Consider the following 13,236-nt stretch of genomic DNA (forward strand, 5'->3'; position numbering starts at 1 on the left):
TAGATGTCTGCCTTCAGACTGCTAGATGGGTTTTTGGTGTTTGTTTGTTTTTCTTTCCATTCCAAGAATAGCACTGTGTTCTCAAGGGACAAAAAAAGTGGGGTTTCATAAAGTTTTAGTTTCATAAAAAGCTGTTGGTTTCTCAGCTGTAATTATAACTGAAAACAAAGTCCCTCAGAAGAGAAAATGAGTTGGCCAGGAATGCCATTATAAATGTAAACACAAACTGGTAAAGAAAACAAAAGTAGCTTGCTTGTAACAAAATAACTTTTTGTTTCAGTTCCCCAGTTGCTAGGTTTAACAAATGCAAATTAAATAATATGGGGCAGACAGAAGATTTAGTAAAAAATATTCAAGTCAGCTAGGCGAAGTCATAGTAGTGACAGAAACCATGTTCTTACCACTTATCAGCAACACCAAAAGTATGGTACTAAGAAACTGGTGCTAAACACTATGTAAACATCAGTCATTAATGATAGTAACATAGAAAAGCTACTTATTAAACACAATTATAAGTTCCATTTACACAATATTTTCTGCAGATCTACATTTTTTCCCCCATATTTTGAAAAACACACTTAAAAATAGTCAAGAGGCTGCAGCTCTCATTACAAATATGTCTTAGTTCAACCCCGAGAGCTGGCACTTAAACAACAGCACTTTATGAACCAGGGAGATTACGCATGTTCCTCTTTGTTCCACTTGCTATTTTCCCATACAATCCCTGAATTTTTCAGTAAATATATTGCATTTTCCCTACACATATCAAGATATCACCCTCATATTCACTGCACATGTTCCCCCTTCAGCTGATGCTCACAAGGTGCGTGAATTCTCTAAACACATCACTAATTTGCTGACCTGCAGCAGAAGAGGATAAGACAGGTGCTGAGAAAAAAATTCCTTTGTGCACTACAACATGCACATTTTATCCTTGACAGGAGCTCTCTTCTGTTAAAGCAGCTTCTGCAAAACCAGGTAACACACAGTCACCCGCAGCACCGGGCTCTCTGCTGCCGCATCCCACCAGCGCTCCAGTCTTGGAACAGTTACAAAAGTTTTGGCATTTCAAATTCTGGCATCTCTTGTAATTTTTTCATTGCCTAAACTTCTTTCCCATCAGAGTAAACACAGTGCTTTGAATAAACCTGGGGTTATTTCTGAATTACTTATGGAAAGAATGCAAAAATAATGGTCATTTGATCTGTCTTCAAATATGTGCTTAATTGAATAATGCAGGCAAATCCACCTCAGTCTGATTTAGACACTGAGATCCTGGGAGGTTTTACTGGCTATTCTTTCTTTCATGACTTAACATGTTTGTACAATTGTTCTAATTTGGCTTTTAGGCATATATGATTTTTAAATTAAATCTCCTGTTAGAACTAACAGCTCCTGTTATTCCTACAGTGCACTGTATTCTTCTGAGGCTTGTCCACAGGTGTGAAATTAATGTCTCAACTGCTTGCTGCACGTGGATTAGAGTATTTGTCTAAAATAAAGAAAATCCAGTATACAAGGGAGGAATAATTGCATAATTTATGGAAGAAATTGTTCTCTCTTCTCCTGTAGCCCAAGCAAGCAAATAATAATCAATACAGTGGCATTAGTTATCCAATGGATATTGGTACAGGACACAGCAGAGAGTCATTTCATCAGGATAATTTTTGCTCTTTTTTTCCATTTGTCCTTGTAATTTACCCATGCCTTCTATGATTCCTGCTATATTGAAATATATCCCAGAGAGCTGATCTAAGCCGTTTGTTCCCTGATTTCTTTCTAAGTTCCAGACTTGCCAGGAATGTTGCCTCAGTCTTTAAATAACAGTTTTTGTTGTAAAGATACCAAAATCCAAAACTTATTTAAAACAAAGAGATTAATTAAACAACTTGATAAAAAAAAAAATCCACATTAACTAAACACTATTTTTATGTCAGGTGTAAAATAAATACACCAACTGTAGCTCACACGTCACACCTCAGAGCAACACATATCAGAGAAAGTACTGAATGGGTTTCTGTTTCAAGGTGTGATTAGAAACTGCCACACAGTTTCATTTTAAAAAGAGTTTGGTGTTAAGAAAAGCTTACTGAAAGGACCAGGTGAAATCACAGTCAACATCACAGAGCATATACCTGCTGTGCAATTGCTGTTCAGCTCTGAAATGGAGCCAGCAGCCTGGAGAGAAACGCTGATCAGCAAGGTGGCATCTGGGCAAAGCCCACGAAGCATCCACAGGTGGAGTCTGGCAACATCTGGTCACTGATTCTGGTTCTGCCTCCCTTTTCCTCTAGATGCATGCTGAAGATCACTTTTCCCAGAATTGTGTCCTCTGACTTTACTAAGTGGATTTGCTAAGACAATGCTTTCTCTCCATTACCACACATCCTTTACCACATCTGAAAGACATTGATTACCCTTCCAGTTTTCACAGAAAAGGCTATACTGCAACACTGAAAATGATAAAATAAAACACCCTAAAATAGGTCTAAAAAATGAAAACATTTCCACCTACAAATTTGATATTTTGCTAGTGTTTTTATTTTCCACTAAGAAAGTCTAATTAAACCTTTGCCAGTTCCACCCAGCATGGAGATCCGGTTGTTCCAAGAAATGGTTTTGTTTAAACTTTGAAATGAAATAGGAAAGACTGACATTTTATCTCAATTTCAAAGGAAATGCTTATTTTCAAATATTTGAACTTTTTTGGTGGTGCAAACTATTTTATACTCCTCTGTAATCTTCAGTTTTCTCGCTGCTATCCTCCTGACAATACTCACCTGTAGGAGTTGTAAAACTGTTTGATTTTGTAAGCCAGGAAGACTTTCTATATAAATATCTGACTAATACCATTTAGGCATTTACAGAGAGTTTCATTAACATGGATTAAACAATCATCAAAAGGGCTGTGTTGACTGTGTTACACACAGATAATATTGATAAGGATGGTGCCCATGTCCAGATTTAACAAACATTTTGATTGTTTAACATCCCTCAGAATACCCAGTTTAACAAATATGGCCTTTGGTGGGGGAAAAAACAAAACAGAAAGCAATTTGAACAGAACAGGTAGCCTGTTCTGCATCACCTAGTTAACCTCAAACAAGATTAATCAGATCTCTTTACCTGAGACTGTATAACCCAGCTAGTATCTGCTAAGAAAATTTCACTGTTCAAAGTACACTGCTTCTTGCTAAGCTGTTTGCTTTCTATATTGACAAAAGACAAAGAATATGAGAATGTCTTGTCCTTTAAAATGCAGACTAAATCCAGGTCTCTTTTCAGCTGTCTTTGCAGAAGGGATAAAGCAGATCTCGCATGAGCAGACCAGCCACCCCATGGCCCTCAGGGAACCCACTGCTTGGATTCTCACCCGCCAATACGGAGTATTTCCCCTTTAAAAACTAACATTTCTGTAAGTCCGCGGGTAGAGGTGGAATCACAATCAACTGCTTAAATTCACCTTCTTTTTACAATGTCACTATAACAGAGACATATGCATCCACGTAACAGCAACACTGCAAGTAGACATATAGTCCCAGTTTATCCACTTTTTGATACATTTCAGCTCTATTTTTAGAACTTTTATAAACGAATGTGGATGTTTATGTAAAACAAGGTGGCTGAGACCTGGGAATGATGAGTTCTCAGAGAGCTCCATCTAGTTTATACATTACTCAGAGGATTTTGCTGTTAAGTGAAATGAGATTTATTTGTAACGAGATATATTCTTTTTTCTATTTGGGAAAGACTGAACATTTAATTAGTTGAGTCTTCGTCTTAATTCACAATAGTGTTAAATTTAGATCTAGAAAGAATGTCTTATGATTTGTATGTTTTGAGCTTTATGACTGGAAGAAGTATGGGGGAAGGACAACAGCTGGTCAGGCACTCTGCAGGGACAAAGAGAATGCAGCAGCTTGACCTCAGCAAGCTTTCAAACAATTAAAAACAACAAAACAAACCACCAACCCAAAACCCCGAAAAGCACACCCCCTCCACACTACATGCCATTGAAATTCTAAAAGGGACTAAAAAGCCAGAATGTGATGAAGATAATTAGAATCATACTAAGGCTTTGAGTAAACATCTTCACTTCTACAACAATTTCAGAAAGAGTGACAATTATAATATTCATCTATAAAATAGTGCCCTACCATATGTACCATGCATGGCTGCTATTATTTAACAATGCACAGCACAGAAGCGCATCACCTCTCCCAGCAGCGGGGCGCTGCTGTGATCTTTTGTATGAATACCTATTGGTTCCCTATTCCCCAGAGGAGACACAGCCTAAAAGAGAGGTCAGAACAGAGGCTCGGTTGACACTATTAAAAGCAGCACAGTGGCGTTCTTCACTGATCTTCTATTCTGATGCTTACATGAACTATCTCACAGACACAGCACCAGGACTCTACTGCTGTAAATTTTAAAATAACACTGTAAAAATACAGGAAAGTACACCTGTGTAATTTGCAATATGTGTTACAGAGCAAAAAGTTATAGCTCAAGATCTTATTCCTTCTTTGAAATATGATTTTTCAGCTAGCCAAAGACAACAAGGGTTCAACAAGGCATCCCTCAAATAACTGTAATGCATGGTTTGAAGTACCATGCAAAAGCACATTCTCCCCACTCAGCTTTACGAAACTCAGCTATGAAGTCTCTGGACCATTTTTTTCTATGTTCTTTCCTACCATCTAAGTCTCTTCTCTATAAAAGGAGAAACAAGGACTGGCATTTCAGAAAATACAGGCACAGATTTAAGTATTATACAGTGAGAACAACTACCCACTGGGGACTTGGAAAAGATCAGCACAGCTATTGCAACATATAATGTAACTGAGATGGAAAAAACTTCATCTTTCATCCTGGATGTTTATTGCATATGTTACAGTTCTCTGTACATCCAGCCATCACTGATGCTCATAGGAATCATATAAGCAGAAAAAGAACAGAACATTCTCAAGAAAGCCTCTGCAAAGATAAGTGTGATCTCCAGGGTGAGAGCTTGTGTCATTAAATGTCTGACATCAGATTTCATTGCAGGCAATAGCAAAATTCTCACTGACTTCAACAGCAAATTTGGGCTATAGGCTGCCCCCCATCAATCTCCATTGGCCTTGCTCCTTGAAAATAGGCTCAGTGTTACAGAAACAGACCAAGGCCTCAAGAAGCACACACAGGAAAAGATTTGGCACTGTGTTTGCATGTCTCCTCAGCTACCAAGAGCTTCAATGTTTTGAAGGCACTGAGGTCAGTGTACACCCAGAACAATCTGGAGCGTTGCTCTGGCGGCTGGTTGGAGCTGTGCAGACAGGGTCACACACCCCACAGCCTCATTCCCGATGAGGAGCATCATGAATAGAATCACTTATTTTTCAGCATCATTATGCCCTGTGCCATGCCGGCACACCTCAACCTGTGCTGCAGCTGCAATCTAGGCTTTTTCAGAAAGTGGTAATATGTAATTCTCCTGAAATTTTCAAAATAACATCAGCAAGAGATGGTGAAGAACACAGTTGAGACGCCAAATCTCATTTTGCCAAGTCAGCATATGGCACCATTGGTGCAAAAACAGACCCACCTTCTGAAAAGCCGGCTAATGAACTGAGCCATCCTCACTTTGAAAAACTAGAAATTCATAATACTTCAGTTTGGTGTATCTAAAACTGCTTGGTGAGCCCTAAAGCTCTTCTAGGCAGTACCCAGTGATGCAGTCAGCCAGGGCTGCACTCGTACAGCTCCTGGGGAGCAAGCAGCCCCCCACCAGAAGTATCCCCCCTGTCCCAGGCCTGACTGGGTCATTTTGCAGTACACCAATGCCATTATCTGATATCAGATACTTTTTTGTTGTTTTTTTAAACTTAAACATAAAATATCTTTTATCATGCAGATGTCTCATCGACCTCCTGGCAAAGGTTAGCATCATAGCCAGAAAACACACTTTCTTGCTTCGTCATGCTGTGCAGTATTTTGTAAAGTTTCTCTTTTACTGCAAAAACAGTGATTTCCAGGCTTTAAAAGCATAATAAGAATGTAAACTAAAAATATACCTCAATGCAGCCTATAAAATTCAACTTTAATCTAAATAGTTTTTAAACCAAATGTTACAGTAAGTATGTTTTATAAGGTCATCTAACCACACAATTCCATAAGCAGCTTTGTTTTTTTTACTTGGAACACTATTTCTTTTTTCCAGTATTTAAAGACATTACAAATATTATAACTGCCTTCCTTAACTGGCACTTCCATTTTATGGGTATCTGAAAGAAGCAATTAAAAAGTTTAAAATAAAAAGTATCAGACAAATACATGATTCATGCTGCAATTTTCCATATGCTGACTACTGCCAGCTTTACAACTTGGCAGATGCTGGGAATATTCCAGCTCTACCCTTGCAAGTCTCCTCCAAGAGCATCAAGACAACATTTCATCAAGCTTTAAATATCAACAGGATCTCTGGTGTGCTATGGGTAAGCCTCCCAAATAGATATGCTTAACCAAACCTTACTGTAACTTACTAAGCTTTGAAGTTTTCCTATTCCCACTATTCTTTGGCACATTTCCCCCCCAATCAACTTTGAGAGTCAGGTGAAAGAAACATGAAACCAGCATCAAAAATGGGGAAATCTCCTACAAGTCAGGTGGAAGGTGAGGATGTACTGTTCTCCTTGCAGAGTATTTGATCCTTTACAGAGGCTCTGCTCTGGGTAAGGCCCAGGGCTGAGTTCTGACTTGTTGTTCTAAGCAAGGCAGCCTGCCCCCCCCAAGCCCAGCGGCTGCGGGTTTCACACGTGCAGTGTGTGTTCCCATCCTTGGGTGCGTTACAGGCTGTTCAGCAGCTCCTGCCCAAATCTCTCACAGCTGCACAGCCCGGCTGACCCTGGCACTCAAAGCGAGTGACGGTGGAAGGACCTAGAAGCGAGTCAGCACAGCTTCATCCATCACACCAGCACTGTCTGCCTGCAAAGTTTCTGGAACTGATGCTTTTACAGCACTTAGAGCCTTACCTCTGTTAGTGTTTCCACATTTCCTCCCTCCCATGGCAACACCCTCGTAATAATTTCTCTATAAAACTGTATGTACTATATCCAAGACTACCTGTAGCAAAAAAAATAAGTGAAACCAATTTGGTAAAATTTAGAAGATGGAACTGTATTTTCCTACTAGTTCATCATTATATACTGCAAAGGACTTACAACAGGCAGCACTGAAAAGCGTCCTTATTTAAATGCTTTCACAAATAAAATGGAATTCATTTTCCCTGTGCATCTCATTTAAAGCAAAATGCCTTTGCACAGCTTCGTGCATATGCAACAAGCAGAGGTTGTAGGACTATGGTGATTAACCAAAAAGATCAGACATTTGATGTTACATGATTGCACTGAAGTCAACCAGTGTTTGGGGAATCCATCAGTCTTTCAGAACACTGCTTTTTATAGCAGAAAAATACATGCTGTAGAGTACTGTGGAAAGAAAGACACATTCAGAGAAAGGAGAAAAAAAAAAACAATGTAGATTAAAGAGAAACTCACATGATTCCTAAATCCACATTCTTTGGACATGATACCCTTCAGCTGGACACTGCTGAGAAAGACCACATGGCCTTTTCAACAAACGGACGGCTGGAGTAAATAATTGCAATTTCAGCTTCGTGTACTGGGAGCAATTTACACAATTCACTGATAGGTGGCAACACTATACAGAGATAGAACACATGTGCAGACAGCTTATTCAAGTGATAAACAGCTTGGGCTAGCAGAGAGGTGGACATCGAAAGTACAATATGCTCAAATTTATGGTTACTTAATTTTTTGAAGAAAGGTGGCTAAGTCCTTCCTTATCCTTTTTTGTGTCCTGGCCACATTTAAAAGTCTGTATCTCCTTAAAAAAAAATCTACAGGTAAAATACAAGGTACATTCTGATTGACAGAAAAGACAGCCATCCCTCTGCCAGGGGCAGATAAAAGCTTTCCAGGGAGGCACTAGCAAAGGTGAGTTGAGGGAAGGGGAAAAAAAAAAAAAAAATAAAATAAAAAAAAAAAGGGGGGAAAAAAAGGGAAGGGAATGAAGGGAATGGAAAGAAAAAAAAAAAAGACAAAAAAGTAAAGAAGGAAAAAAGAAAAGGAAAAAAGGGGGAAAAAAAAAGAGGGAAAAAAACGGGAAAAAAGGGAAAAGAATATAATAAAGAAAAAAGGGGGGGGGGGGGAGAGAAGGAAAAGAGAGGCAAAACAAAATGGATGGGAAAAGAGATGTAAACTTACAGGAAAGGTAAAACTTTCCGTACTGGCTTACTAGCACAAACCGAAAGCTGTCCCGAGCGCAGCGCCGCCCACATGCCCAGCGCGGCGGCACCGCCCGGGGGCCGGGCCGGGGCTATAAGAGCGGGCGGCAGCGGCGGGGCGCAGGTTGGGGCGCGATGCAGAGTGCACTGTTCTTGGCGCTGGAGCATAACAGCGGGCGCATGGAGCGGGGCGGCCGCCGCCGCAGCGAGGCGGAGGAGGCGGAGAAGGGCAGGATGAAGAGGACGATGTGAGTGTCGCCCCCCAAAACGGGTGTAGAGTGGAGGGGGTCCGAGGCTGCAGCCCGCCGGGTTGCTCCAGGCTTACGGCGGCAGAGGGCTGGGCTGTCAGGGGGAGCAGGGCTCCTGCAGCTGTGCCTTGGCTAACAGTAGCCACTGGCTAGCAGGCAAATCTCTTGATTTAAGTGGGCGGAAAATAGTTTTCTTCCTCTCAGACAGATGCTCTGGGTGACTCTCTAGGCACAGAACTGGCAAAGCAATGTCAAGAAAACCTTTGCAGCTTTTGCCAGGAAAGGGGCTGGTGTCTGAAGCTCTTGAAACTGTCATTTTTAACATGCTGCTGCTTCTTTGTTCCTCCAGCATTAAAGATTGGAAGACAAGACTGAGCTACTTTCTGCAGAACTCTTCCAATTCTACTAAAATGAAATCTAAGAAAGTGGGAAAACACCGCACCTACTTTAGGTGAGTTATGAGAGAGAGATTTTGTTTAAATAACTCAAGTGTTCTACAAAAACAAAGCTTGAGCAATGGAGTCTAATGTTCTCCACCTCTTTATGCAGACCTTCCCCTGAAGAAGCCCAGCTGTGGTCAGAAGCCTTTGATGAACTTCTTGCTAATAAATGTAAGTTAGTCTTCAAAAAGTAACATTCAATAGCAAAGGGATGGTGAAGCTTATATGTCTGTAAGATTGCTTCCTTGCATGTCAGCATTGTACCTTTCCAATGTAAATAGTTCTGATTCTGGTTTTGAAAGTTGAGTGCTTTGAACTGTTTAAAGCCAAAATTCAGAGACGTATTCTTAAAAAAAAATAAATTAATATTAAAACATCAAGAATAAATCATTTTAGTGGATATTTTTTTTCGATAAACCTTGTGGCTAAAATCATACCTATTAACTTGGCTTTGCTAATGTAAAAAGAGCATTTGTTCACTGAGCTCACTGCTTAACCAAAACAAATGCATTCAAATAACTTGGGAAGGGTTCTGCAACAGAGTAGTTCAAAGATCTCAGGGTTTTACTGTAGCTCTACAAGAAAAAGCACTCAACAGCAGAGCAAAAAGACCAAGACATAATATTACTATTTGCTCTTTGAACTTGAGTCATCCTTTCCATTGCAAAAAATATTCCAGAAGTTTGCAGCACAGTCATAAATATTTACTCTAGTGTAAAGGTTAACACAGGAGATCCCATCTAGAGAGGAGGTTTGTTTTTTTTTTTTCAATATATATTCAGGCGTCACAAAATAAAAAAATGAAAGCCATTTCTAATTGGTATGTTTTGTGTTTACCTAAAAATGACCAACTCAAAATGAAGCACATCAAGCTGTTAGAGTTAATTTGTTTGCATACATAAATATGGAAGTTTTTTAATTGCTATGATATCCCTGAAAGAACCAGACAGAGCTACAGTAAAACACTTTGGTAGAAACAAATGCGACAAGTGGGTAAATTCAAAATTCCCCAAATAGTTAATTGATGTGCATTTTTTTCTTCTCTCTCCCTAGATGGTCTTGCTGCTTTCCGAGCTTTTCTGAAGTCTGAGTTCTGCGAAGAGAACATCGAGTTCTGGTTGGCCTGTGAGGACTTCAAGAAAACCAAGTCACCCCAGAAGCTGACATCAAAAGCAAAAAAAATCTACAATGACTTCATTGAAAAAGAGGCTCCCAAAGAGGTAAAGGAAACTTATTGAAACATAAGTGCCCTGTTCTATGAGTTCTTACAGCATTTCTTTATATCTCTGAATTCACTTTAAGATACAGATGCCAAACTGCATTGTAGATATCTCGCTATCTGTGTCTGAACCTCTCCCTAATGGCCTCTTCACCAAGCTGGAAACCAGCCCAAGCAGCATTTCAGAGTTTACATCTTAACTGGTGAAAGTCAACACCTGCATTTAACACCTGTAACATATGAGTTTGTCACAGAAAGGTCATATCTGAATTACTTCAGGTTTTGTATAGAAGAATTTTCTGAAAGGAAACTTCATTAATTTGACCCTGTAGTAATAGGGTCTTGTCTTTTTTTACCTCTTCAGAAATTTTAAGGTGTGTTATACTTGCTTGAATTCAGTTCTCAGAAGTAATTAAATGCCCTTTTTTTGTATTTCAGATAAACATAGACTTCCAAACCAAGAACATGATTGCACAGAACATTCAAGAAGCCACACATACGTGCTTCAGTGCAGCCCAGAAGAGAGTTTACAGCTTAATGGAGAATAACTCATACCCACGGTTTTTGGAATCTGAGTTCTATCAGGAGCTGTGCAAGAAGACACCCATCACCAGAGCAGCCCAGGGGACATGAGCAATGGAGAAGAGCAAGGAGGAGCCTCTCAGCTAGTGAGAAAGCAAGCCATGGCAGCATCCTGACCTGAAGGACTGAGATACCAAGTGCTTGGTCTGTTTGCCACAGTGCAAGGACAAAAACTGACTCTGGTGCAAAGCTGATGGCAAGAGTGATGCTGCTGGAGGGCACTCCGAGGGAACAGCAGTGTTCTGCCAGCCAGCCGCTGGCAACACACTTCCCTGGAGTGCTGCAGTGAAAGGTGACTCCATGCTTTAGACCAAACCATATGGTATAGGCGTCCTTCTGTCGTGGCTGAGGTGGGATGCAGCAGGCCAGAACAGAGCTGCCTTGCCAACAGAAGCTGCTCTGTGCAGTTGTGCGGTGCTGACAACTTGAGTGGCTGGTTGCATATTTATTTTTCCTAAACATCAGGGTTGCCCTTGTCAGTCACTTAGTGCATTCACACTGGTTCAGTATGCTGCCTCCGGCTGCAAGAGATGTGTTGGTTTTCAGTGCAACTTGCAGACAGTAACAGCACTATGCAGCACAAAGGGAGGAAGAGGCAGAACTCAGTTCCCAGAGGAACAGGTTCTGCAACTGAAGTGTGCAGGGCTGGGTTGTGTCAGCAGGGCTGCGCAAGGCCAGACCGAGGGCGAAACTTGGCCAAGGCAAACAGGAGTTGTATAGTATTATATTTATATAATGATTATGATTGTGTTGAATGCTGCAATAATGTCATAATTCTGTCTTGAGGACAGCAAGCTTCAGTGAAGTCTCTCATTGTTTTTAATAAACTATTTTGATACAAAGCTGCCTTTGTTTCTTAACTAGTTTTGCACACACAGACATATACCATCTGGCATTGAACTCCAGAGTCCTAGGACTGCATGTCCTGGGTGTGATCTTGACAGGGCTAATTTTAAAGCAGGTACATCTTAATCTACCAGACAAGTGCTTTTTTTATTTTAAAAAAAAAAACAACACAAACAACAACAGAATAAAAATCCTCAGAACTCTAAAACTTAACAGACAAGACATATTCCATCACATCCTCTGTCATAACCATGTCCCCATGAAACCACACTTGTAAGTGCAAGGCACATATATGGCTACACATGGTGACAGATCACCTAGAAAAGCAGCAGTACTGCTGCAGGAGATCATACAAGCACCAGCAGTGGCATGGTTTCTACTGCTCAAGATTTCTGTTTCAAATAGGGCTCAGGAGGTCTTTAGTATGACATCAGGCTGTAAAACCTGTGCAGAGACAGTAGAGGTAATACTACAAAGAGAACATTTGACTCCCTGCTAGGTGAGTGCTTCTTGGGGGGGAAGTCACTGGCCATCATTACTACATGTCATTTTTTTTTTTTTTTTAACTGACAACATCCAAACCCAGAATTTCCAAAAACAAACCCTAATTTGTTAGTTTTGTGACTTGTCTGAATTCTAGTTCTTTTCAGGTGCTGGCTCCAGCTATTTTAGCTCCATTCCTCAGGTCAGCTTTAATTGTTTAGTTCACATATAGCCACAGCAGTCACATCCATAATGGTTCACTCCTCCAAGCATCAAGATAATTCCAACTATAGTCTTTGCCACTTCAATTACTAATCCAAAACTGTTCAAAAGCAACTACTTAGTGCATGATATACCTATTGCAGGATACACAGCAGTGTATATGTACAAACAGTTATGTATATCTATTATAATGCCTCTATATACGGAAAGAAAGAAATTTGGTACAGTCCCTGCTTTGATATAGCCCCACTTCTGGGGCTGTGAGAGCTCACACTCATACAGCTAAGTTTGCTGATCAGTTAAGTCCATATTGAAACAAGTGCAAAAGACACCTCAGCCCAACAATTTACTACAACAGAAAAAGCTTGGTTTTGTTTGTTTTCTGTGTGTGTGTGTTTTTTTTTTTTTTTCTAACCAGGAAAACTCAATTTGGGTTAATAATTGCTTTTGTAATCTAAATAACCAAAATAATCTGAAGAGCATAAAAACAGCCAGAACTATACCTACTAATGACTTGGAGCCAAGGCAGGAATGATTCCATGAAGCTTCACTAGCTTCAGTTAAGATGCATTAATCTGTGCCAATTCAGGATGTGGTAATTAATGACTGCTGGTGTCTGGTTTCAGGGAAAGAAACATTTCTACTTTCAGCACGTGCCAGAACTACTTATAGCACAGTATGTAGTTCAGAGGGGAAATTAGGTGGGGCTGTTAGACAGAGCATCACTGCTTGAGGGCTGTTCTTGTATACTTTTAAGGTTCGAATCATGAACATTGGTCTTGAGGAAGGCTGTGGAGGCAGCTCCATAGCTTCCACGGAGTGTGCCAAGGCGGTAACAAACAACCCAAGCCATGCTGAATCTCCGGCATGATCTGTGTGCAGCATCTGAGAGCCCCAGGTTCAAGGCTA

The 13,236-nt window shown here is 40.4% G+C and overlaps 1 protein-coding gene and 1 long non-coding RNA gene across 2 annotated transcripts in view; one reads left to right on the forward strand and one right to left on the reverse strand.

Annotated features, from left to right (window-relative positions):
- LOC309440458 overlaps positions 1 to 7,686 on the reverse strand; it is a 95,406-nt gene extending 87,720 nt beyond the window's left edge. Inside the window, exon 1 of the long non-coding RNA XR_014184209.1 lies at positions 7,539 to 7,686. This is a non-coding gene — a long non-coding RNA (uncharacterized lncRNA). The remainder of the gene's footprint in view (positions 1 to 7,538) is intronic.
- Positions 7,687 to 8,376: 690 nt separating this feature from the next.
- RGS2 (regulator of G protein signaling 2) lies at positions 8,377 to 11,618 on the forward strand. Its single transcript, XM_082054138.1, has 5 exons — positions 8,377 to 8,535; positions 8,885 to 8,986; positions 9,085 to 9,146; positions 10,029 to 10,195; positions 10,633 to 11,618. The coding sequence occupies exons 1-5, from the start codon at positions 8,423 to 8,425 to the stop codon at positions 10,825 to 10,827; spliced, it is 639 nt and encodes a 212-aa protein (XP_081910264.1). The 5' UTR covers positions 8,377 to 8,422; the 3' UTR covers positions 10,828 to 11,618.
- Positions 11,619 to 13,236: the final 1,618 nt, after the last annotated feature.

The sequence above is a fragment of the Streptopelia decaocto genome (genome assembly GCF_964273445.1).
Source record: "Streptopelia decaocto genome assembly, chromosome: 5".
NCBI lineage: Eukaryota > Metazoa > Chordata > Aves > Columbiformes > Columbidae > Streptopelia > Streptopelia decaocto.

Bases quoted from the DNA above. Each gene is read 5' to 3' on its own strand.
- RGS2 (XM_082054138.1), top strand. From the start codon at position 8,423: ATGCAGAGTGCACTGTTCTTGGCGCTGGAGCATAACAGCGGGCGCATG. The intron at 8,987-9,084 runs GTGAGTTATGAG...CTCTTTATGCAG, and splicing joins AAACACCGCACCTACTTTAG to ACCTTCCCCTGAAGAAGCCC. The intron at 9,147-10,028 runs GTAAGTTAGTCT...CTCTCTCCCTAG, and splicing joins TGAACTTCTTGCTAATAAAT to ATGGTCTTGCTGCTTTCCGA.